The following is a 27630-nucleotide window of genomic DNA, read 5'->3' as shown; positions in this document are numbered from 1 at the left end:
TTTCTGGCCTCTGTTACTTAGTTGGAGATAAAAACTCCTCAGATTGGGCTGGGAAGGTGTCTCAGTGGTAGAGCATTTGCCTTGCATGCATGAGGCCCTGGGTTTGATTCCTCAGCACCACATAAGCAAAAAGAAAAAAGCCGGAAGTGGCGCTGTGGCTCAAGTGGTAGAGCACTAGCCTGGAGCTGAAGAGCTGAGGGACAGCGCCTAGGCCCAGAGTTCAGGCCCCACGACTGGACCCCCCCCACCCCAAAAAAAAAAAAAAAAAAAAAAACTCCTCAGATTTGCCAGCCTAGGCTAACTGTGAACCGTCATCTCCAGATCTCATCTTGCTGAGTAGTGAGGATTATAGACCCATCCTACCAGCATACAGCTGTTATGTTCTTCAAACATTTTTATATATAATAGATTTAAGTTGCTTTCCTTTCAGCCGCCTCTGGTAAATACAAATCATTACTTCTATTTATCGGTTAAAATTTATAGGTAGATGTGGCTACACTGAAAATTGTGGGTGAATATACACTGTGTCAGTGGAATCAGTTTTGTCCTCATGTGTGAATTTCTTCCAAAATACCAATATAGTAAGAGGATTAGGGAACTAAATAACACCAAAAAACAAACATACGCTCTAAATTTGGCAATTTGCTGAATTCTGAAACACTTATTCACTAAGTGGAGTGGGCAGTGGAGAATTTAACCAGGAACTATTTACTTATTAAAAGTTGATTTCCCATTAACACAATAAAAAGTATAGTAATTTAGTGGGCTGTGATGTAGCTTAGTGGGAAAAGTGATTGCCTAGTATATGTGAGTCCTTGGGTTTACCTCTGGTAAAACAAGCTCTTCTTACAGTACTCAAAAGGGACTACACTGCTTTTTTTTTTTTTTTTGGTCGTGGGGCCTGAACTCTGGTCCTGGGCACTGTCCCTCAGCTCTTCAGCTCAAGGCAAGCACTCTACTACAGGAGCCACAGCGCCACTTCCGGCTTTCTGATTGGTTTATTGGAGATAAGAGTCTCACAGACTTTTCCTGCAGGGCTGACTTTCAACTACAATCCTCAGATCTCAAGTCTCCTGAGTAGCTAGGATTACAGGCATGAGCCATCCCTGCCTGGCATTTTTTTTTTTTTTAACAGTCCTGAACTCAAGGCCTGGGCACTGTCTCTGAGCCTCTTTGTGCTCAAGGTTAGCCCTCTACCTTTTGAGCCACAGCACCACTTCAGCTTTTTCTGAGTGGTTTATTGGAGCTAAATCACTGCCCTGGCTGGCTCTGAACCTCCATCCTCAGATCTCAACCACCTGAATAGGTAGGATTACAGGCTTGAGCCAAACAATACCCCACCACTATGGTACTCTTTAATCTGAATAATTTGCACAACTAAGATAACATTTTTCCCCAGAAATTTGCTTTAGGCAAGGATCCCAGACAACCACTACCACTACAACCACCACCAACAAAAACAAAGGCTTTCCACTTTTGAAAGGAAAATTAAGCCGGTTTCTGCAGTTTTTAAGGATTTTATTTCATTGTCTTTCAAAACCAACTCCTTAAGCATCTGTGATCCTCTTCACCAACTGGTTATTTTTGCTGTCCTACAAATTGGGCCTTAAATTAAGATCATACAAAGTTAAGGATGTTTCACATTCTATTTTTGTGATTTTTCCAGAGCCTCTGAAAAAACTTTAAAATCAGTAAATATTTCAAATCAAACTCACAATTTTATAGCAATACAATGATGTGTTGCAACAACAGAATCAAAACTTCAAGGCATCAATGAAAGTCACATAAGCCACAAGTTTCAATGGAACTTTTCCACATTAAATGGTATATTCTAATTTGAATGCCCTTTGCTTCCAGGAGGCTGAGATCTGAGCATCCAGGTTTGAAGTCAGCTGCTCTTCTCTAGCCAGGCAAACACTGAAATGGAGGTGTGGCTCAAGTGTCAAGAACTAGCCATGCATGAGTGAACAAGCTGAGCAAAAGTGACAGGCACATGTGGTACCACACACAAGGTCAGAATATTGGATAATCAAAGGTTAAAAGTTGTTCAAAAGAGGAGAATACAGGGGGTAAATTTGATCAAAATACATTGTATGAGTACTGTATACGTGAAACCCTTTCATACAACTGATCTATAATCAAAAGCCAGACTCATTTACCTGTGTAACTAGATAGAAAAGGATATAGCATTCTTCTAAAATAATCAAAATGAAAATGTCAGAAGGGAATTTTTGACTTTTAATCTATTTTTATCAAATATTGAAGAAACGTGGATAAGATTAATGTGGTAACAAAAGAGGAATCGGTAAAAAGTGCTCGTTAAAAATGAATTTTTCTTGGTCAGTTCTACATATGTACTAGATACTATAAGGTGGAAAGAAAAATGTACTTGGGAATTGTTACCCACTTCCAACTCAGAAATTTATTTTATGCAAAATCATTTATAAACACAGCTCCTAAGGAAAAAAATATGCAAAAGAGCCACAAACCATAAATTCTCATGTGGTTAATTTTAATAACCTATCAAAGCTTTCTAAATTCTTATCTAGTTTTCCTCATACTATAATGGGGATTCTAAGGATGTTATGTATTTGTTTCATCATTCTACCATCCAACTTTTCCCAGAAACTAAATATATTTGAGAAAATGTGTTCCTTTGAAACACATCTCCTACAGAAATATCTAACCCATACAAAATTGCTTTAAATAGATACAAAAAGACAAGTATTTTTATCCTCCCATCATGTTGGAATAAAACTATTTTACAACATTTTACAACAAGAACTAATTTTAATATTCGAATTATTGTAAACTCCAACGAACCAGTTGTACCTAACTGCATGTCACACTATCACTTTTGCAAATGCCCTGCTCAATTTATTAAAGTATTTCCTATAGTACCAAAAAAAGCAAATACAGGGATCAAGAAATCATGAGGCTCCACAAAAGCTTAGAAAAACAAGTTTTCTATTTATTTAAAAATAAGTTTATAGTTACTACATTGCAGGGGCAGGAAATCTTAACACATACATTCTAGTTTGTATAAAAGGATTCGAAGAATTATGCATCAAAACTAACATAGAAAGTGTCCACGTAACAGTAAAGAAAGGTTCAATCAATATGTACAAAAAGAAAGGGCACTGCTAATCGCGTTGTGAGACTGCTGTGTATTGGCATGGTACTCCAGGTCCTGAAGGAACAGAACAAAACCTCAATAAAGCTAAGTAACTTGTTTTTAACTGTTACTTAATACATACAACAGATTTCTTGTGTATAACAGTTTTCTGTACAAAATAAGCATAATTTTAATTTGAAAACGTGTCAGTTCCAACTTCAACCCTCTAGGTCAGTTACTTAAAAAAAAATTGAACTACATTCTACATGTCTAAATGGCCTGTGACAGGATTTAAGTTTTCTAAAGGATCTTTTGTAAGATCTGTCGTCTTGCAGTTTTAGTATGGTCCAAAAATGTGACTTCATATTTTCTTTTTATAGCTTTATCACTGAAAAATCTACACATGCATTCCTTAACCAGCATGTGTATCTATCTGCCTTATATGCTTGTGTACTACACACCATCTTGAAACTACTTTCTTAGAAACTCTAATGCAGAAACTCAGCCACACACTACTATTTGGTTTGTGCCATATAAGGTTAATTTCCTGATTATTTTATCTGCATTAAAAAAGTATTCCAAAACAGAGCTATATGTAAACAAAAATATATACGTATAGCTCAGATTTTCTACTCACTGTTGAGCTGTAGTGTGTACAAATTTTATCTTCGTAGCACTCAAAGTGGTACTTACAGTCTTCTGACTCAATTTGACCTTTTCCTGGTTACTGTATGTAGTTCAAAATTACTTTACATTTAGTGCTTGCCTTATACAATCAAGAAAAAGTTTCTTAGTAAATGTAACATTAAATTTACCTCGAATCACTTGGAAATTAGGGGAATGAAGTAGATGTGCAAAGATTAAAGGTTTTTAAATAAGTTGATATTTGTCACTTAAATATAAACTACTGCTTAACCTTATTTTTAATGTTAAAACTATGCTTTTCTAGCAGAGTATATTGGTGGCTCACACCTATAATCCTAGCTACACAGAAAGCTGAGATCTGAGGATTGCAGTTCAAATCCAGCCTGGGCAGGAAAAGGCCAGGAGATTGTTATCTCCATTTAACCACCAGAAAACCACGGAGCTATGGCCCAAAGTGGCAGAACACTAGCCTTGAGCAAAAGAACTCAGGGACAGCATCCAGACTCTTGAGTTCAAGCCCCATGACCAAAACAAAGAAACAAAACACACTATTTTCTTAGATAAGCTGACGGAAATGCACAAAAGATAAAAAAACTCCTCTATTATGATTTTAAAACAAATCTATCTCCTGCATCTAAGGTGAACATTTATAGCCCTGTAATCACAAGTTCATTGGTCCTTTCAACCACTCAAAATTAAAAATTTTAGGTGAACAAAGCATTCAGAATGCATTTGCTTTCTCAAGATAGAAGGCTGACCATCAAAACTACTTCCAGCTTACATGTGAGAGAAATTTCTATGTAAGTATAAGCTGCAATGTCAGGAACACTAACTGGAGGCAAACTAACTGGTTACAAATCATATTTTATGACATTTAAGTGCTACTCACATCAACATCAAACAAGATAAAAATGTTACCCAGTACATTTGTTAAAATCTGATGAATCAATTACTACATTGCAGGTAAAAGGCAGTTCTGGATGTAATATGCTAGAAAGATGTTTTGTTTACTGTGTTTTATTGTTCATTTTATAGTGAAACTAAATTCAGTCACTTTTGCGCCTCAGGTGTGACCTAATTAATTTCACAAATCCTCAGGTTACTCTAATTAACTTCAAGGAAGATATGTTTGTAATAATGCCATGAAAGTCTTTAAACTTCTGGTGAAGTTGTTTGGTGGAAACCATGGAAAAAAGGCCACTAAGTCTTCAGTTCATAAAGAGATGTAGAAAATAGATCAACACGCTAATATATTGCAAAAGGTAAAAATTTAAGACGTTTCATATATCTTGGAGGAGGTTGAGAATCTGTAATTAAATTCTGCAATCACGCAGTGGCAACATTTTAAATTTCTGAGTTTCACTTAGGGATAGACAATACTAGAAAAGAGGAAAGAATATTATGATTTGGTGAAGTTGTTTTCTGTATCCCATGCAAGTAACAGGTTGCCTATCTGAAACTTTCACAAAATTTGGTGTTTGGTTTTTTTTTTATTGCTTACCTAAGACAAGTGCCAACATTTCCTTCTGGCCTATAAAGAGTACATATGTGATATTATTGTCACAACCGGTAAAACAAAACAAAAATATAGTGATGGATTTAAACTTCTTAATTCAATTTTGCAATCTATAGAGGCTAAATTATAAAAATATAAAATCTAGATATATCTGGTATTACTAGTACATTTTAAATGTTTCAGTTAGTTACAAATAATATGATCCAAGTAATTCTGCTTTACTAAGAAACCAGTGTCTGAAAATGTCCAAATAAGATCATAAATATACAGTGTTTTAGAACAGGAATATATTTACTTGTTATAGGAAAGACGGTGAATAATCACTTCTTTGCTTATAGTTGGAACTAGTTTCATACACCATACTAGAGGTATTTCACACTAAGACTGTGTATGTTTTTCCATTATTTTCTGTACACACTTAAAACTATAGACAGTTTATACAAAAGTGGATTTGAGTATTAATATTTTTCTAGTATAATGCAGATAACATCAGGAAATTACATATTTCAAATAGATTGCTTTCAAAAGCAACAAATAAATTTAATGACTTTAGTTTCAAACATACACATTATTATTTTTAATATCTGGAACTGAAACTCTTTTCTATACAACAAAGCCATTATCCATTTCTGCATTATGAAGAGTTTACTGAATTTTAATTATATAATTGAATATATTTGTTAGAAAAAAATAAATATACAAAAAACCTGAAAAATTTTGAAATTATTTTTCAACTGCAAAATCACAGCAATCCAGTCAAGATCTGGAAAATGGTTTACTTAATGTCACAAGAGGATTTCTATACAAATTTAGATACAAACGATCAAAAAATCCCAAATGTATCACTTTTCATTCTTCAAGACAGCTAAATGACAGTTAACATTTATCCTTATCAGAAACAGGTGAAGAAATAATTATGTAATTATATAAGTATTTTGCCAAGGTTCAATTAAAGACTTTATTTTTCTACATTAGGGTCATTCATGCTGATATATACTTTCCCCATCCTTGCTTTTTAAAAATGTAGTATCTGAAAATTTTGGTTACATTTTTGTACCATCAGTCCTCAGAAAATACTACATTCTTTACACTTTTAAAAATGGACAATAATTTTTAAACAATAGAAATGGTATTTATGTTGGTTTTTAAGGTATAAAATAACTAACTGTACCATAAACAAATAAATAACTGCTTTCTTTTTCCATAGCAGTACATATAGTAATACATTCTCCTAAGTCATATAGTTATCATTTACAATAGACAACTTAATTTTACTAATGATGCAAAAAATAATAGAATACAAGGCACAATCATTAAATGGAGTTTTTTCTTCAGGGTGTATATTGACATACCAGCGTGATAAGGATACCGTAAAAAGTGCAGAAAGAACACAATGTGCAATGAGACCACTGTATAAAACATGATTGCATAAAAAGTGATTTGGCCTATTTTAACCTTTAATAATTGAAAATAACCAATCTTCCCCTTAAAATTAAACTATAAAGTATGACAATTTTAAAATTATTTTTATTCTACCACTATCTAAAAAATCCTGAAAGAAAAAAAATTTATACCTGGGTAATAGTATGTATGTGTCTGTATATATATTTAATTATACCCATTTATCAATATATATACATACACACAGACATGTTTCTTTCTCAGTCATTTTAGCCTATCAGATATGTCTAATGTTTAGAAATGACATTAATCCAGATCAGTAAGTAAACATCAAATCCCATACCTTTTTTTCCTGTATCTTCCTTGAATCCTTTAACCACTTAAAACATTTTCTCTAAGGTATCTCTGTCAAAGGACCCACCAGTGCATAATTTTCTACTATTAGTACCAAAAAAAAAAAAAAGATATATCTCAGCATAACTCTTTAATAACTTGCTCTTTAGAATATATAGCCTTTCCAGTACTGAAGCGCATAGCTGTCCTGACAGTCAAAAACAGGCTTTCTACTGCACTGATTCTCAGTCTTTGGCACAATAAACAGAGATCAAGTGATAGATATAAGAATCAAGGTCTGAAAAATTAGACAGTCAGTGTTTTCCAATGTGGATATGTTTCCTTCTCATCAGTACACTTTCTCTTAAGTTTGGCAGAAATGGAATAAAGCAGAAGTTTCCTCTAGATACTCTGCAGATGAACAGTCTATAACTAAAACTTTTTAGGGTATTGAATATATTGAATGGTGACAATTTTTACTTATCTTTAGAGGAAACACATTTCTTAATTTACTGCTACTCAGTAACATGTCTTCCTAGAAGCATGAGGCCATGACTTCTGTATCAATAAAAATGTACCTTGCTTGATCAAAAATAATTAATTCATGAAATGCTCTATCACTAAGAATATTATGTTTCTTTAAAGAGTGTAGCAAAACTGTCTCTCATAAATAAATTGAGTTCATTATGGATCCTCAATTTCTTCTGTTGTAGACAGTGAGTGAAATGAATGTGGAAATGCATAACCTATCTAAGGGCAATAAATAGCAAACATTTAAAATATATATGTATATATTTATATATATATATATATACTTTCATTTAAAGAAGTGAAGTGTCTTCTAAATTTTTTTGCAAGTCAAATGATAACATTCCCTAATCCATCATAGCAGCAAGGAAGCAGAAGCCTTAGTTCTACCTATTCCTTAACTGTACCTGCTTTATAAATTTTGAAGTAAAATAGTTTGGTTCAAGTTACCAACCAATTAAATTAGCTTTTGCTTTTTCAGTCAATTTTCGGACTCGTCCTCTACTAGAAGTTCCAAAAGTTAAAGAGGTGTCTTCGAACAACAGCTGCCTCTGCTCTTCTTCAGAATCGTCCTCATTGTAGAAAGCTGTCCTTCGACCTTGGTTTCTAGTTCTCATGTGAGGTTCAGAGCCTTTGAGTTCTTCAAACTCCTCTTCCTCCTCATCTACAGTGTCATCCATCTTTTTTCTGTTACTTCTCCTTAGCACTTTAACATTCGTAGGAACCGTGAGATCGGAATCTAGTTTTTGTGTTTTCATCTTCCTTTTGGGCTTTCTGCCTCCACGACTCTTTTTCTGTAACAAATCCTCCTTCACAGTGTTACTTTCAGAAAGAAAATTGCATGTTGAAGAAGGAACCACTTCATCTCCAATGGGATGCATATTGTTTTGCTCTGAATTTTCTGGCCTTGCACACTGTAGCTTTTTGGGCTTTCTACCCCTTTTCTTGTGTATAATTTCACCACTACTGGTATTAACTTCTACCTTGGGTTTCCTTCCAGGTCCCCTCTTCACAAGTTTTGATGGCTGTCCCCCATGGCCATTTACTTGAATGGTTCCTGGTACCAAAGCATTGTTCTTACAGTCTCCTAAAGGGAAAAATAAACAGCACACTTGACACATCAAGTAGCTTTTTTGTCTGATCATCAAACCACTCAATAAGTATACATATATATGATAACATAATCCAAATATTTTTACTAAAGTAAGAAAAATAATTGACAAAAGGTAAGTTGGGAGAAGCATTTTTTTAACTTTTATTTTTAGTTGGTGGTTAACTAGTGTTTGAATTCAGGGCCTATTTGCTCAGCTGGCACTCTACCACTTGGGCCATGGTCTCCAACCCTGCTTTTTGCTTCTATTTTAGAGATAAAGTCTCTTGGACTTTTCTGACCAGGCTTGCTTTGAAATGTAATCTTTTGGATTCTGACCTACTAAGTAGCTAGTATTACAGGCTTGCCCACTGGCAGTGGGCAAGATACTTACAAATAATAATCTCGAGAGAAGTAACTGATGACCAGTGAATCCCTCTTGACTCCTACTTCCTTTACTACACATCTAATGTAGATGTGTAGTACACAGAGGATCATGTGTACTTTCATAGTTTAATCATAACAAAACATTCACTGTTTCATTCATTAAACACTGGATTTTTCTGTATTCCTATTTTTAAGCAATAGAATTATAGAAAATAATCAGTGTAAAATTTAGCTCTCTCCCACTTGTCTGGTTCTTATTTGATTCCCCTTTTAACATGACTGTAGTAAGTCTATGGTGTTAAGAGTACAGCTTGCAGTCTAAATTTTCTTAAATTTTGTGGATACAGAATCTTCCCTCCCTCCTAATCCTCTAAGTAAAGGGTATCATATCTGGGAGTATATCTGATGAAGTAATTTACATCATACTAAAACAGAAATGTCACACTCTTAATTCTTTTGTAATTATTATTTTGCTAGTCATGGGGCTTGAACTCAGGGCCTAGGTAATGTCCCTGGCTTTTCTGCTCAAGGCTAATGCTGTACCACTTTGAGCAACTGCTCCTCTTCCAGTTTTCTGGTAGTTAAGGAGATAAGAGTGTTTTGGGCTTTCCTGCCCAGATTGGCTCTGAATACCAATCTTTGGATCTCAGCCTACTCAATAGCTACGATTACAGGTGTGAGCAACTGGCACCCAGCTCTTTCATAATTACTTAATAAAGATGCCCTATAATTAGTCCTACCTCTTTAATAACTAGCAAATGACTAATAATCATAAAAACTACGCATCAATCAAGACCATTTGTGTACCTTCTACTTAGTATGATTAAAATCTCACTCTAACAAACAATAAAAAAATCATTATGCTTCAAAAAACCATAAAAGGAAATGTGTGAGATCAATTTACAAATCTGTAGTATGAAAATGTGAAGATGAACTGCCTTCCTATGATGGCAAAGGATGGTACGCGACTATTTCAGATGAAAGACATATATACCACAGATGCACCACTAATTCATTTGTTTCTCCAAAACTCTGAGTTGTCATTTAGTTATAGGTGGGGGGGGTTGCAACACATTATGAAAAACAAAATCTAGAGAGGGAAGTTACTTCAAAGTTTCATTTTCTTGTTCACAAGCTTAAGAGATGTACTTTTTAAGTGGCGATGGTGGTGCAAAGCGGGCCTAACCCTAAGTATTTTCTACCAATTATATTTGAACTGCCTGAGGATTCTGCATGCTGTTTTCGTTTACATTCCTGACAGTCATTCCATACAATCCTTTAGAAATTCTGCAGACTTGCTTTGAAAGAATCCTTGAAATGTTCTAAAATTTTGTGTTAATATGTTTATGGGAAAAGGATGATAAGTTTTAATGCCATTTTCTTAAAAGGAATTTATATATGCAAACAAAAGAGTATTCGTGCTTTGAGATAGTAAACATCTGAATTCTGTGTACAAAATGATCACTTTACTGCAATATGAAGATGGACTGGGCAAGACAAAAGGAGCAAGACAAACTAGAAGACCAATTAGAAACAAGAATGATGTAGTCTGGACTTAGGCCATGGCAGTGAATATGGATTTAAGAGATGTTTCAGAAACAAAAACATTGTATCTGGAGGCTGAAGACAAAAATCTGCTTTAAGAGACTTCTTTTTTTTGTCAGTTGTGGGGCCTGAACTCTCAGCCTAGGCACTGTCCCTCACCTCTTCAGCTCTACCACTTGAGCCACACCACCACTTTTGGCTTTTTTGATTATGTGGTCATGAGGAATTGAACCCAGGGCCTCATCCATGCAAGGTAAGCACTCTACCACTAAGACACCTTCCCCCCCCACCCCTTTAAGAGACTTCCATTCACTTTTGTGAATAGAAATTCCACAGAAGCCTAACCAGAGACAACTGTGATGAATTATCATTTAATCAATTGTTTTGTTATAGTTTGTAATCTATGCTCTATTAATCATTTATAACTTTTTTTCCTAGAAAAACTATGATTGCTACACTGGGATCAACAAAACCCTGTTTAAACTCTAAGTATATAGTTCTTTAGTTCTCTTTCATGTTAGGAATTACAACATTTGAAGCCTTTAATTCAGAATTTTACATTAGAATTTAATGAAGCTCACTGTATGAGTTGTTTTTGTCTCTATATCATTATTTATCAACAAATACAAAATGTGGGCTTTGAATTGGACAAACAAAAAAGTGGATATGAAGATAAACTGGGTAATAGAGGCTAGTTTCCAACAAATGCATTATTTGTAAAAAGGATCTACAATATCTGGAAAGATAAAAGTAACATCATTATATTATTATTTGGAGACAGGAGGTCACTTGTACAGCCAAGGCTAGCCTAGAGAATGCACTACGTAGTCTAGGCAGACCTTGAACTCATGATTCTTAGCCTTTCTAGTACTGGGATTACAGCTGTCCACTACCATGCCCAGTTAGCTAAAATAACACCTTACCTGGATCAATGACAGCTGGTGATTTTGAGGCCTTTGAAAGTACAGATGATTTCATTTTACGCTTGACTGGCTTTTCCTTTTCCATGTTTTCTTTTGTAGAGTTATTTCTAGTGCCATGACTATAAGTGGATTGATCAGGACTTAAAAGAGTATTCAAAGCTTTGGAATGTTTCACAGAATTCTCTAGTACTGAAACAAATATATACAAAAGGTAAAAGCTAGTAAGATGTTCAAAATAAAAAATAAAAGAAAATGTCTGATTATTTTTTATCTGAATTGCTTGAGTTAGTCAAAATGACAAAACCTAATTCTGAAAGTTACAACACCCCCAGGAAATCTCTTACCTTTGCATTGCCACCCATTTTCCCTCCCTCGCCTTTGCAGATTACTAAAACACACAGCAAATAAACCCCCAAGCCCTGCCATACATACTTCAACTTAGAAAGGATCTTACATGTTTTTGCTGGCACTGCAGATGTATTAGGTTTTGAAATGAAAGTCTTTGTGGCTGATGAAGTAGATGGCTGTTCAGTGATAACTGGATCTACAACCACTCGGTTGCTTCTAGTCCGAACAGCAGAACTAGATTCTGTTTTACCGTTTATCTGAGCAGCATTATGCCTTGGTGGTACTGATCGTGTAGGTGTAGAAAATGGAGAGGTAGAGATTTCTGACTTTAGCTGGGGTTTTAAGGTCCTTTTTTTTCTTTCAGGGCTGTAAGAAAGATCATATTATTAAGTCATTCTTATAGTTCTACGTGTAGATATCAAATAGTTTTACAATACTGTTCAATTCAGTATTTTATTATGAAATATGTTAAAATATGAGATTTGTAGTGGATTTCATATGGTTGTGAGCCTTTGGAAAGTGATTATTTAGTGAAGGATCGCCATAAATGCTACTGTTATATGACAGAAAGCATGATGCCATCACTACCTAAAAATGCTGTTTTACTGTATAGATTTAGCAGTTTGAATTTAAGCACTTACACTAGTAAAGCTTTAGTTTAAAAGATTAAAAATCCTCCACATCATAGGAACTTGCATGTCAAATATATCATTCTGCAATATAGGGAATAGTAAAGGAGTATTAAAAACCACCAAGTTCTATTATTTAGATGACAAAGTTATAGATTAGTGAATGCTACTGAAGAGAAATTACATACCTTGATGCAGCACTACTGGAAATAGAGCTGCTTCTGTTTCTTTTCTTCCTCCTTTTTGTTATGGTATTTCTTTTATGAAATCGAAGGGCAGATTTATAATCTGATAAAACTGAACTAATGTGCTCTTCAAAGAAAGCCGACAGACGCAAACTCATGCTGTAAATCTATGAAAAGAAAAGCCCCACAAACCTGTGTTAAAAAGCTTTAAAATTTGAGTATTACTTTTTGTATTTCTTTTTCTCAATCTCTTCTGATGAAAAATAAGCAACTATTTTTACAATAAAATGATGTTTGTGTTTAGGATTTTACAAGCTTTAACTCTGAAGTCAGGTAGCTCATACACATAAAACCTTATCACTGATAATTCTTACACAAAAATATCCCTGAGGGTTTCAACCCATTCTGGATCCCCGTCTGTGCCAAGCATCTAGTTGCTCTCGTTTCACTGTCAGGTATCACACTTCTTTCATCAAGTTTTGTTTAGCCAACCAGAGTTAAACAATGTTTAGGCGTTACTTATTTTTGTACCTCTGACAAAAATATTTCCATTAATGTGGAAATAGCTAGGTAAGGTAAACCCAGACTGCTCTACAATATCTGGAAAACAATACCACATTAAGAAAAGTAATTAATCGAAAACATTAACAGTGCTCAGAAAGAAGTACTAAAAATATAACTTTAAATTTGCTATAAATTTTAAATATAAATATTTGATGTTTTATATACTTTTAATTGAACATAAAGAACTTAATTATATACCCTTGATCTTTTGCTTGGTGTATATGCTTTGGAATTACTAAAAATAAGTCTGACATCTTTACATAACTCCATTGGCGACTCATAATTCCCAGCCTCTAAAGTTTCTCTAACAGTAGCAAAATCCATTGGAGTATCGATGATGTCTCTGTAGTCCTAGGAGAGATAAAAAATGATGATGAGTACAAGTCTCAGAACTATTAATGATTATCACTTTTTAAAACAAAGCAACCTAATCCTTATAGTACAGATAATTTGTATAGAATATTGACTCACTGAAATACAACTATGAAATGAGAAACTGGTAACAACAAAAACCTAACAACCTGCACATATATATGAAGGCTTTAATTACCTGCAGTACCAAAACGGGAACCTTAACAGAAATCAAGAATTATTCATGGAAATAGTTGCTACCAAGTCTTCTACAAAGGAAAAACAAAAAATTGCTCATGGTCTCAACCTAGTCAAGTGTACCCCATAAAATGAAAACACAGTGGGGGTGGGAGAGGATAGGAAGGGGAAACAAAGGAGGAGGCAACAATGCTTGATAAGAAATGTACTCATTATCTTGCCCATGTAATTGTAACCCCTCTGTACAGTATTTTCACAATAAAAAAAATGAAGACACAAAGGCAACAGACTGAAGCTGTAACTCAAGTGAAAGAAGAACAATATAAAATGACAACAGTGTGGTAAACAATTACAAAATTATCCTGTTTTCAGTAGTACTGATGCCAACATTTTTTTGCTTATTTTGGTGGATTTTACAGTTTTTTCTAGATTTTTTTTTGGGGGGGTCAGTCATGGGGCTTGAACTCTGGGCCTGGGTGTTGTCCCTCAGCTCTTCAGCTCAAGGCTAGTGCTCTACCACTTGAGCCACAGCATCACTTCCGGTTTTCTGAGTGGTTAATTGGAGATAAGAGTCTCATGGACTTTGCTGCCTGGGCTGGCTTTGAACCATGATCCTCAGATCTCAGCTCCTCATGATACTCAGATCCTGAGTAGCTAGGATTACAGATATGAGCCACCAGCACCTAGCCTTTCTAGATTCTTGAGTGAGCTCGAATACTATTTTAAGACTACTGATATAATCTTCTAATGTAGACATTTTTCCTGCATTACATGAATCCTACGCATTTTAATGTTTTCACTAATTTCAATGTACTTAAGCTTTTTCATGAGACTTGTTTGATGCATGGATTATTTAGAATGTTGTGTAACTAGTAGTTTGTTTTCAGATATTTAGTTTCAAATTAACTCAATTTATTATACTGCCAGAATTAAGTATTTCTCTTCTGTATTTTCCAGTTTTTTTTTTTTTTCCAAATGACAATCACTTTATGTCTCTTGACAAAAGTTTCTCAGCCAGGCACCACTGGCTCACATCTGTAATCCAAGCTACTCAGGAGACTGAGATCTGAGGATCATGGTTCAAAGCCAGCCCAGGCAGCGAAGTCCATTAAACACTTTTTTTTTTTCCTGGTGAAAATACCGTACAGAAGGGCTGGGAAGGTGGCTCAGTGGTACAGCGTTTGCCTTGCATGCCCAAGGCCCTGGGTTGGATTCCTCAGCACCACATAAGCAAAAAGAAAAAAGCCGGAAGTGGCACTGTGGCTCAAATGGTAGAGCGCTAGCCTTGAGTTGAAGAGCTGAGGGACAGCGCCCAGGCCCAGAGTTCAGGCCCCACGACTGGACCCCCCTCCCCCCCCCCCCCCCGCCAAAAAAAAAGAAAATACCATACAGAGGGGTTACAATTACATGAGCAAGGTAATGAGTATATTTTTTATCAAGCATTGTTGCCTCCTCCTTTGTTTCCCCGTTCCATCTCCCCAAGAATTTATTTTTTGGAAAGTGATCCTTTGTACAAATCTTTTTTTTTTTTTTTTTTTTGGTCAGTCGTGGAGTCTGGACTCTGGGCCTGGGCGCTGTCCCTCAGCTTTTCAGCTCAAGGCTGGCGCTCTACCAGTTGAGCCACAGCACCACTTCAGGCCTTTTCTGCTTATGTGGTGCTGAGGAATCGAACCCAGGGCCTCATGCATGTGAGGCAAGCACTCTACCACTGAACCACCTTCCCAGCCCCATCCATGAGACTCTTATCGCCACCAGAAAACTGGAAGTGGCACTGTGGCTCAAGTTGTAGAGCTGAAGGGCTGATGGACAGTGCCCAGGCCCCAGAGCTCAACAAAAAAATTATTTTCATCACTTCAAATTAGAATATACATGATAAACAACAGTAAAGTCAGCTGATACAAGATTTAGGTCATGATAAATCATTTAAAATCATTTAAACCTGTATCGTCTCCCATTTTAAAAAACTCATTTATCCTTAAGTTGTTATAGAAAGGGGTTTCAACATGTTAGTTTATGAACATCATCAAAAATGTACAATCTGGGGCTGGGAAGATGGCTCAGTGGTAGAGCGCTTGCCTTGCATGCCTGAGGCCCTGGGTTCGATTCCTCAGCACCACATAAGCAAAAAGAAAAAAGCCGGAAGTGGCGCTGTGGCTCAAATGGTAGAGCGCTAGCCTTGAGATGAAGAGCTGAGGGACAGTGCCCAGGCCCAGAGTTCAGGCCCCACTACCGGACCCCCCCCCCCCCCCCCCACAAAAAAAAGTACAATATACAGCCATTTACTAAAGAAACAAAAAGAAACCACCAACCTGCATTAGACAGCTATGACTGAACACAATAATAAATACTTGGATCATGCTTACTCAACGCTTACATATTTGTGGAAATATGCATATACTTACATTATCAATCTGCCTATCCCTATTGTCTACCCACTCCACTCCACTCCTCCCCATCCCATCCAAATCCATCCATCCCTCCATCCATCCATCACCACCCATAAAGTGCTTCACAATTTCAAACTATTTCTTTGTATTTTCATTTAATCTTCATAATTCTGCAACAAAGTTGGATTATTCTTGGGATTATTGAGTGGAAGAAAAGAATTAGTAAAATTAACATTCAGATGGGAATACTAAGTTACTTGCTGAAAGTTGCAAAACTAAAATGAGTACCTAGGATTGTAACACAATTCTTTAGAGACTGTTCAGAGTTCTATTTTTTATACTTACAGTCTCTACACAACTCAATAGATAATGAAACGTAATGAAAAAACTTACTGTAATTCTCCAAAATAACCAACTACTATATATAATATATAGCAAACTAACAGGTACAAAATATTTTCAGAAATACTTACCGGATATTCAAGGAGATCTACTGGCTGGCGGAAAGGCTCTGAATCTTCACACTGAAATATGAGATTTAATAATTCCTGACATTGTTTCTTCCATGCTTGAATATCGTATGACTGAGCTCTGTTCCGTAATCTTCTTCTAGGCTGATGGTCCTGAAACAAAAATACTCTTAATATGTTTATATAATTGCTCTTACATAATACAATATGTGTTTTTAACAAAGTACTAGATAATCAGGTAGAGGGTTGACTATCCCTTACCTGAAATGCTTGGGATTTTGAAACATTTGCATAGACTTTACTAGCTAAGTTACCCTAATCTGAAAATCTAATAATGAAATGCTTCAAATTTCAAAGGTTTTTTTTTGAGTTAGTCCTCAAAATATTGGAACATTATAAATTTTACAGTTTCGGCATAGCAGTGCCCAACCTGAATAATATAGTAATTCAGATAAATATAATTCACCTAGTTCTGAAAAACATGTATTTTACAATAGATACTGACTTGAAATTAATCTGATTTTAAAATTAAAGAGTTAAAAATGACTCATAATTCGTGCAAAGTAATTCTACCGAAAACTGTTTTACCTTCCTTTTCCGGGTGGAAGTTCCTGGCCCATCTGCGTCTTTCTCTTCTTCCTTTGAGGTAAGAATGTATCCAATTTAAAGAATATTCTAGATTTCATTAAACTTAATAGATTACTTGTCAATTATCATGACAAAAAAATTGTAGTAAGTTACAGTATTGAGCCAAACAAAAGTTTTGCCTTTTCACTTGCCTGCTTGTTTTCTTTTTTAAGGTTCTAGGGCTAGAACTTAGGGCCAGGGCACTGTCCCTGAGCTTTTCTGCCTAAGAAAATCACTCTACACCTGAGCCACAGTTCCATTTCTGGCTTTTTGTTGGTTAATCAGAGATAAGACTCTCATATATTTTCCTGCCTGTGTGGCACCTCCTCTGTGATCCTCAGATCTCAGCCTCCTGAGTAGCTAAGATTATAGGCATGGGCCACTGGCACCTGGCTTTTTGAAACAGAAGTTTAATAATAGCTTTTACTGAAAATATATAAATTTTTATATACAACATAATACAATATAGAAATCACAATAAAATGTTACTTACCTCAGAGTCAGATAAAACTTTCTTCTTCATCGAATTATATAGTGGAATAATGTTATAACAAGTCTGATCTCTAAATAACAAGACAATGTTACTATATTAGAGCTATTAATTTTTTATACTCTAAAATCAGACTTTATGATCTCATACACAGTAACTTTATTTGTTGACAATATATAAACACAATTGACTCCTCACTCTAGAGAGACTATACATTATGGCCTAGTTCATTTCACCAAGCTCAATTTTAATCTCCTAGTCTTTGCTCCATTCTCTTCTTACATTTCTGTGCTTGTATTTCTTAGTCTTCAAGATAAACCTAACATACCTGAGATCTTCCAGTTCTTTTCTTTAATTCTCAAATGTAGACATTCCATAATATTTGGTTCTTAACTATATTCTCTTGACATCATAACCTAAAATTCTGTTTAAACTCATCACTCCCTTCCCATTTTTTGAATTTATTGACTTATTTTTCCTTAAGTAGTTGTACAAAGGGGATTTAATTCAATATATTAATTTGTGAGTAAAATACAAGTTGTTCAATACCACTCTTAACAGTACATCATTCTTACTGGGGAGACTTTAGTTATTTAGTATCAGTCCTTGCTTCTACCTTAAAAACCAACTAGTGATCAAGTACTCTGAATTCTATCAGAATTCTTTTAGAAACTGAGTATAGTGGTACTTGTCTGTAACGTCAGCTCTTGAGAGGCCAAGGCAGGATTGCCAAATTGAGATTAGGCTGAGTTATCTAGAAAAACTTGTTTCCAAACAAACATAAAACCCACAAAACAACATTCCCAACACTCTCTCTGTACCTGCCTTTTTCTCATTTATATCAATTAAGCCTTATCATTTTCACCTTTTACTGCTTTAGTGGTAGTAGGCCATTTGCTCTGTGTGTGTCTGTGTATGTGGGACTAATCCTGGGCATGAGCACTGTCCCTAAACGTTTTTGCTCAAGGCACTTGAGTCAAAGCTCTACATCTAGCATTTTTAGTAGCTGATTGGAAATAAGACCCTCCTGCCTCAGCTAGAGCTTTCAACCTTGATCCTTAGATTTTAGCCTCCTGAGTAGCTAGGATTACAGGTGAGCCACTGGCACCCACCTCCAATTTGCTATTTCTGCTTTGTGTCTCCTCTTTATAAATTATTAGGCACTCTAGTCAAACTGCTATTGGTATTTTTAAGGCTTAACTTCAGAGCTCTTACTTACTTGGCTGGAACTCTCAAGGCACTCCATGATGTAGCCCCAACCCAAATCTAGAACACTGTGTCCTTGTGACTTCTATTCATACAGTCTACCTCAATTTCCATTGCCTTTCTTTTAGGGGTTTGATCCAGGGCCTTTCCCCGTGGGATTTTACATGTTCATGTTCCCATCCCAGAAATTTCTGATCCTCTTTTTAATTTTCCTGTGTCTGCCTCCTGAAGAGCTAGGATTACAACCCCGTCAGTCTTAAATTTTTTGACACAGGCTTTCTACTTTTAGAGGAGCTATGTTTGTATGGTAGCAGTAATACACACACACACACACACACACACACGATTCTACTCTACCACTTTAGCTTTTTGCATTTTAAATTATTTCACATTTTCAAAGCGTTATTCATTAGTACAACTATTATAATTAAGTATGAACAGATAACTCACTTTATGAAATGTAGAAGAAGATCAGTCACAAATTTAGCAGATTTCACAATTGGGCTTCCTGGTTCATTAAACGTTCGTGTATTATGCTCTATATATCGAACTTCCCACATTAGGGAAGAAATCCGCCTTAAAGAAAAAGCAGGAGTCTTATCTCATTGCATTTAGAAACCTGGACACAATTTAGAACTAAGTCATTCTGATTTTGTAACTTAATCTTAAACAAATCACCCCTATCTTAAAATGCCTGAAGCAGACATACCAAACTATTCCATACTTCTTTCAAAAGACGGGGAATGAATACAGGGGAACTGGCAGAAAATATATGAATTTTTAGTTTTTGTTATACATATTCGTGTCATATACAGTATCACTTTCCTGACTTGTTCATATTAAAGGAAATAACTGTAATCTAATACTATCAGTAATCAAGTAACGTGTAAAGTGAAAAAGTAGAGTTAGGATACTGATGAGACTTAGAAATAAAATGAAAAAATGAGAATGATGTTAGTTCATAAGAAACCTACCTAAATGAAATGAGAAACATTCTCACACTTGGAAATGCTAGAAGTGTCTGGGACTATATAATTTTTGTTTTTCTTCAGCTAGTTGCAAACCATAATCCGCCAATCTCAATTTCCTGAGTATCTATGATTACAGGTGTGAGCCACCATGCTAGGCTATTTTATTTGTGAAAGCAAACATAAAAGTGACTTCTGAGGGCAACAGGTAATTATGAGAAAAGCATAATGTTTTATCAACAGAAATACGACTACTTGGAATAAAAAGTACGTAATTGTAGATACAGAAGGCTATATAAGAACTGTGTATTTAAAACAGATTAACAGGCTTATTCTAGTAACAGAACCACAGGTATCTTCAATGTATCACATAGGAAAACAAAATTAGAGGTATTACTAGCAGAAAAAACTGACAGTTGTAGCAAGAGAATGAACTACAAGTATCACAGAGAAAAACTGTAAGAGGAAACAAAATGCTTTTTAAACAATAACACGTGATTTTTAATAATAAAATACCACACTAAGGTATTTATTGTATTAAGAACATACTCAAGATTAAGTTAGGATAAAAGATTTACCAAGTTCCTTTTATCCCTAAATTCATTTTAAGTTAAAACCAAAAAAGTCTCTTCAAACTATGATATACCATATACATTTAACAAATGAGCATTGTTTCTATGAGAAAGAATATTCACAACAACAGATGGAGATGATTAGATCCTATCTTTCTAGCTGTAGTCTGACAACCAATATATATAAACAATTCTCTCTTATCAACTAATCACAAATTGTACCAAGCTCTAGGTGTAAAGTCTATGCTTGAACAGTTTTGGGTCTTCAAATGTAGTTACCATTCTCCAATTTTTGTTTTCAACTTCTAACATTTGATACTGAAAAAGATCTGAAATATGCTGAGGGTATAGCTAGTGAGGAGGAGCACATCCTAGAGCTTCTTCTTTTTAATGCTTTGACCAATTATCAATGACCCAACAACAATTTAGCTAACAAATCTGGTCTAATATTCACTCCAGTGGTTCTCAATTCGAAATTCCATTTGTCCTCCGAACAAGAGACATTTAGCAATGTGTTGGCTACATTTTTGGTTTCTTACAACTAAGAGACTGTAATTAGTTCCTTGTGGAGATACAGGACAGATTCTCAGAACTTCCTAGCAACAAATGTCAATAAATCTGCTACTGAGAAACCTTGAGTTAGTAAAAAGTAACAAATGGTATTTTCCAGTACAAGGTAGATGATATGATTTAAGTAGTAAAAGAATCAAAGTTACATTTTATATAGAAACATGAGTTCTGAATATAAATAAACTCTCTAAGTTAAAACAGAAAAGACTACAGTAAATATACAACTGGCCACAAAAATAAAATTTCAATATAGTAATATATAGCATTAAAATCCCAGGCAAGACACAGCACTGAAACTGTTAACTAGAAGTTGAAAATTAATGAAGCTTTTTGCTTTTTAACTCGTTTTATTTCATGCTCAACTTTGAAAAACTGAATCTTTTCTGACTACATTTTTGTTAAAATGTCATAATTTTGTCATAAACCAATTATAAGCAAAATGACATAAAAAGTTTTGATAGCTAAAGAAAAATAGTATGGTATAGTATCTATGAGAAAATTAAATACTCTTGACTTATAAAATATCCCATGAAAGAACTGAACATCCATCACATCATGTCTAGAAAAACATTTATCCAGGGTCTGTATTTGAATCATAGTCTATAGGAAGTAGCATAAGCACTGCAGGTAATTTGAAAGAAGTATACAAAACCGATCCTATTCCAAATCAGCTGAATCACATGCTTCAATGTAACCCAGAATCCCTAAGATTCACATGGGCATTTACCTACACATAAAATTGACAAACATTAACAATAGGTGAAAGGATAAGGTAGCTTTTCATATTAGCAACATAAAATGTTTCTAACCTGTAAAACCTATTTTCCAGTCTTTGTTTAATTGTACTTAGATCTGTTGGATAGGCCACTACAGTGCAGTACATGGGATAAGCTTGTAGATCCACAGGGGCCACAAATGCGGAAGCAATATCTAAAGTAAAAAAAAAAAAGTTTATTTTTGCATGGTTAAGATAATCCAACTTGACTTAAAACACAGTAAATTGCTAGATACCAGTAGCTTATGTCTGTAATCCTCACTATTTAGGAGGCTGAGATCTGGGGATGTGCCAGCCCCGGCAGAAAAGTATGTGAGACACATCTCCAATTAGCTATCAAAAAAGCCAGAAGTAGAGTTGTGGCTGAAGTGCCACAGGCTACTGGCATCTAGCCTTGAGCAAAAAACCTCAGGGACAGCAAAGTCAAGAGTTCAAGCCCTAGGACCAGCATAAAAACAACAAAATTCCCATAGCATACCCTATGTAGTTTTATTACTCTCTTTTCATAAATATCAGAGTTAAGATTATTCTACATATTACATTAAAAAATTCTAGGTTATTCTATAAAGAAATAACAGGTTGAATATAAAACCAGCCAACTGTGGACATACAAATGTTTCTACAACCTCTCACCAGGAATCTACAAAAGGCTTTAGGCAAGCTGTCATTAACAATGTATTCAAGCATAATCTTTGGTTTCTCAAAAATTAAGTTACTATTATGTCAACTTATCACTGTTAGCTTACATAACAGGCAAGTACAGGAGGAAACTGATCTAGAAGTTTTACTCTGGATCACTGGCTTACTGGACACAGGAAAGCAATAGAGGGAAATCTAGAGTACAGTTAAGACCACTCATTCCCTGTTTTTCTTTGCTTATGCATGCATGAGTTTCCACTTTATAAGACAAGTCTATATATTAATGAATGTGATTTTTATGCCACTTAATAAAATTTGTTACTTAAAAAAAGACTACAAGTCTAGAAATAACTCCATGGTTAAGGGTGGTTTGCTATGTTAAAGGTCCTAGATTTGACCTACCTCCCCCCTCTTCAAGACTTATATAAAACTTAAAAAAAAAATAAATAAAATAAAACTTAAAAAAACTTTAAATAAAACTTTAAAAAAAAAGACTTCAAATTTAAATATGCTACCATCTGTTGTCTCTAGTTTTTACTCATATTAATTACACCTTTTACTGTATAAGAGCATGGAGTTTAGATAATCAAATTTGTGGTCATTGTTCATTTTTCCATTTTTCATTGATCAAGAAACCATTAGTTATTCTCCTTCCTAGCTTTCTCCTAGCATCATCTAAAGTCATGTTGCTTACCTAGTGTCATTAACTGGTTTATCCCTGTAACGATTCGTTCACACTCTTCATCTCTAGGATTGCTACCCCATTCTCCATCAAGAGGTTTATAGATTAATGATCTGCATTCAACATCAGTTAAGGGAACACTGGTACCTAGTTCTTCAGGAAATACAGCTGAAATAGAAACAAAAGTAGAATAGTAATTATTTGTTTCAGTTACCCTTAGATAGAATTAATCTTTCACAGAAAGAAAGCATAACTTTTTGAGGATCTGTTAAACATATTTTTCTTTTCTTTTTTTATTTTGTATTGTGAAAACACTGTACAGAGGGGTTACAATTACATGGGCATTTCTTACCAAGCATTGTAGCCTCCTCCTTTGTTTCCCCTTCCCATCCCTTCCCTTCCTCCCCCGTTCCCCCCACCCAATCCTCCCCGCTCCCCGCCCCCACCAAAGTTGTAAAGTTCGTTTTCGATGTAACTTGTACTTATTGTTGCAATGGGTCCACCTGTATCCTTATTTAAAGGACTTGTTTTTCCCCTTCCCCTCCACAAATTATACCGACATCAAATACAGTGAAAGCAGGGGTTATACTGTGGGAGAGGGACATACAAAGCAACAAAGAAATAATCTTATAAATGTGTTAGAAACAATCGCATGAAAGAAAAAAACATTTGAATACATATCTTAGGATTCATTTCCCTAACATCACCTTATCTGACTTTTTCTGCTTGACTCAGACATATACTAGATATTGCAAATAAGGGAAACCATGGAACCTATGGTTATTTGGGCTTGGCTTACTTCACTTAATATAATTTTTTCCAAGTCTTTCCATTTCCTAACAAATGGGGCAACGTCATTCTTTCTGATGGAGGCATAGAATTCCATTGTGTATGTATACCACATTTTCTTGATCCAGTCATCTACTGAGGGGCATCTGGGTTGGTTCCATATCTTAGCTATGGTAAATAATGCTGCAATAAACATAGTTGTGCTGGTAGCTTTAGTGTGGTCTTGTTTGTAAACATTTGGGTAAATGCCCAAAAATGGAATGGCTGGGTCATAGGGGAGCTCTATGTGGAGTCTTTTGAGGAACCTCCATACTACTTTCCAAAGTGGTTGAACAAGTTTACACTCCCACCAACAATGAAGTAAGGTTCCCTTCTGTCCAAAGCACATCTTTTTCATAACAAAATGTAAGTCATGTTTCAAGAATAAAATTTATTTTCAAAAAGATTACATTTAAAATTGATTCCTTAATTATAATTACTTCAAAAGTACAACTGAAAACTTACATAATTTACAAGTGAAAAATATTTTCTGAATCATTTTATTTTTTATATAAAGTATAGATAGATGTAAGCACCTGTGCCAGGTTTTACATAAAATTTTTGCATCTACTGAAGCTCATCTCTGGAGTTCAGGCTCTGTCTTCCTTGGTTCGCTATACAATGTGACAATTGCCTCTTGGCGTTGGAGGATATGGTTTATCCCAAGCCAATGTGCACGGCTGCTGCTTTGGAAAGTCTTTACTTGTTGACTGTGATGATGACCTCTGAGGAACCTATCACCCCAGAAAGCCTGCTGCTTCTCTATGCTGCAAGAACTTGGGAGGGCAGTACTCGTGTTATGGTATACATTGAGCCCTGGTTTGACTTGGTTTTCCTTAAAGAAACAGAAGATCTTTGTTCCCACCTTGACTAACTTCTTTGGTACAAACAAGGTGTTCACAACCCCAGGGTTGTAGGTACAATGGGGAAGCAAGCACCTCCATCAAAACATACAAAGCCCATTATGTAGTTTTAGTGTCAGCTCAATCTGAAGCATGTACCTTTATCTCTGTTGACATTCTGAAGTTGGGAGAAATGCACACATTTCAATGGCCAGAGTGTGGGGTGGAGATGCTGAGCCACAGGAAGAATATGCTCTAAGAAGCTCACTATCAAATTCTGAGTTCTGGCATCTCCAGATTTAATCACTAATCTCTTGGAGGAAGTGGTTTATATAACTCTAAGGAGTTACTGTGGGACTCTACTAGACCCTCAGAACAAGTACTGCTGAGTTTTTTTTTCTTACTGTTTGTTCTAAACATTAGCTGTTTACCAAAAGCAAAACCAATATGCCTGTAGGGTGATACCTTTATTTTTGTTCTTTGCAGTTGAGACAAGTCAAATTTTACTAGAGCTTGAAAAGACCTGAGAACACTAGACTAATGGGGGAAAGCTGAATAAGGTGTGACTGGGTAACCCAGAGTCACACCTCTGGGGCCCTGAACTTCTCTAAACCTCTCCATCTCAGAAGTATGAGAACTTCTAGCTAGACAACCAGTAGAATCCAGAAGTACCAGTCTCGGTCTTCACACACAAAACGCAATTCTTCTGACTGCCTTGGTCAGAACACAGGACTTAAAGATATACAAGTCTTTGTCTCAAAGCAAAGTCTCCTGGGAATCTACACATTGTGGAATTCCTGGGCTGGCCTCAGCAAACTGCCCTTGTGAGACACAGTAAATTGCTTGTAGCCATTGAGAAGGAAACTCACTCCAAGCCCTTGCTCCCTTCCTAAATGAGTAAATTCTTCCTTATCTTCTCAGAGACAGTCCTGAAGGCAGGACTTCTGCCAGTCTGCTCTTAGTAACTGTTGCTATGGCAGGACCAGTAAATAAACACCTTTCCTTGAAAAAAAAAAAAAAAAAAAAAAGATTCTCTAAAACCATCCATTTTGGGCTGGGCAGGTAGCTCAGTGGTAGAGTGCTGCCTTGCATGCATGAGACCCTTGGTTCGATTCCTCAGCACCACATAAGCAGAAAAAAGCCAGAAGTGGCACTGTGGCTCAAATGATAGAGCACTAGCCTTGAGCTGAAGGACAGCGCCCAGACCCAGAGTTCAGGCCCCACACAACTGACCAAAAAAGAAAAAAACAAAAAACAAAAAAACTATTCTGCTTCTTTTAAATGTCTTCTTACTGGGCACTAGTGGCTCACACCTGTAATCCTAGCTACTCAGAAGGTTAAGATGTAAGAATCCTGGTTCTAAGCCAACCAGGGCAGGAACGTCCATGAAACTGTTACCTCCAGTTAACCAGCAAAAAGCCAGAACTGGCTCAAATAGTAGAGTACCAACAGAGAAAGAAAGGGGGTGGGGGGGGAAGAAGCCAAGGGAAAGTACAAGGTCCTGAGTGCAATCTCCAATACTGGCACAAAAAAAATAAAAAAAAAAAGGTAACTCTCTTCTCTTACATTTGTTCTAAAGAATAAGGCATTCCCATTTTGTTTTTGTTTCTTTTAAAGTCTGCAATGGTTTAGGTCTTCGTTGGAGGGATTCCCACCCCCTCCACCCTGGTTGAGCACAGTCTTTTTCTTTCCTTTTTGCCAATCCTGGGGTTTGAACTCAAGGTCTGGGGGCTATTCCTGAGCTTCTTTTGTGTAAGGCTAGCTCTCTACCACTTGAACCACAGTACTACTTCTGGCTTTTTCTGAGTAATTTATTGGAGATAAGAGAGTCTCATGTACTTTCCCGCTTTAGCTGACTTAGAATCATCATCCTCAGCAATGGGCCTCCTGAGTAGCTAGGATTATAGGTGTGAGCGATCCCAAACCTGAGCCTAGACTCTTTCATAAATTCAGCTGAACCTTAAGCCCAGATAACACAGCAGTCATCTTTAGGTTTCATTTTCTTTTCTGTAGAAGTGAGAAGCCAAACGACCTACTTTGTAGCTTACTCTATTGATGGCTGTTCTTTGTTTCCAACTTTCTGCTCTGAATCTCATTTCTATTATTGGTGTTTAGGAAAAAGTCATTCGCAGATGATACATGCTTTGTCCAAGTTCATCTTTAATGGGTCAGTAAATCTTAGTACCTTCATAGCTGTGACTGCAGCAGTATTGCTAGCTTTGCTTTGCAGTCAGCTCTCTTTGCAGTTATGAAGAGAATGTCAGTTCTCTCAGCTTCACACTTTAGAAGAGACCACAATCCTGTAGGAACTGTGTTTTCAAAGATCCTGAAGAGAGGCCCAATAATCTGCCAATGTTCCATTGTAGAAAGACTGATCCTGGCTCCCTTCCTTGGATATTTGGTAATGACTTAAGGTATTTTCCATTGTCCCAAACTGAGGAAATGTGTGCTACTGGTGTCTAATGGTTAGAGCCAGGGATACTGCTATCTTTCCTACCTGCAGTGCCCAAGGTAATCCAAACTAGAGTGATCTGATCCCAAGCTTAGCAATGCCAGAGTTGAAACCTTCCAATAAAGGATTTTTCTTTTAAACTCTTTCTTGCTTTCCCTCAATGCCAGGAGGAAAAGAAAACATCCCATCTTGATAAGCACGAGAATCCTGAGTTCTCATATGCATTCAGACATTGGTGAGCACAGGGTACCATGGAGCAGGGTAAAGTACAATCAGGGAGATCTTCATAGCTCCAACAGCTGTGTTGGTTCCAAGGAGAGACAACATGGACAAAAGCAGAAGAACGAAAGGCTACAAGGATGTT

The 27630-nt window shown here is 35.9% G+C and overlaps 1 protein-coding gene across 2 annotated transcripts in view; it reads right to left on the bottom strand.

The window, feature by feature from the left end:
• Positions 1-5660: 5660 nt before the first annotated feature.
• The window catches only part of LOC122113987 (pleckstrin homology domain interacting protein), a 103938-nt gene continuing 81968 nt past the window's right edge, over positions 5661-27630 (bottom strand). For both annotated transcript variants that reach the window (XM_042687124.1, XM_042687125.1), the window contains exons 30-40: positions 23157-23312; positions 21858-21978; positions 19389-19514; positions 17736-17805; positions 17204-17254; positions 16619-16768; positions 13408-13560; positions 12649-12812; positions 11938-12197; positions 11484-11672; positions 5661-8625 (exon numbers count right to left, since the gene is read on the bottom strand). In XM_042687124.1, the coding sequence (XP_042543058.1) occupies positions 7985-8625; positions 11484-11672; positions 11938-12197; positions 12649-12812; positions 13408-13560; positions 16619-16768; positions 17204-17254; positions 17736-17805; positions 19389-19514; positions 21858-21978; positions 23157-23312 (2081 nt within the window). In that variant the 3' untranslated portion in view covers positions 5661-7984. The remainder of the gene's footprint in view (positions 8626-11483; positions 11673-11937; positions 12198-12648; positions 12813-13407; positions 13561-16618; positions 16769-17203; positions 17255-17735; positions 17806-19388; positions 19515-21857; positions 21979-23156; positions 23313-27630) is intronic.

This window comes from Dipodomys spectabilis, unplaced genomic scaffold, assembly GCF_019054845.1.
Source record: "Dipodomys spectabilis isolate Male_0828 unplaced genomic scaffold, ASM1905484v1 ptg000102l, whole genome shotgun sequence".
Lineage (NCBI taxonomy): Eukaryota > Metazoa > Chordata > Mammalia > Rodentia > Heteromyidae > Dipodomys > Dipodomys spectabilis.
This window is presented reverse-complemented; position numbering and strand designations above follow the sequence as displayed.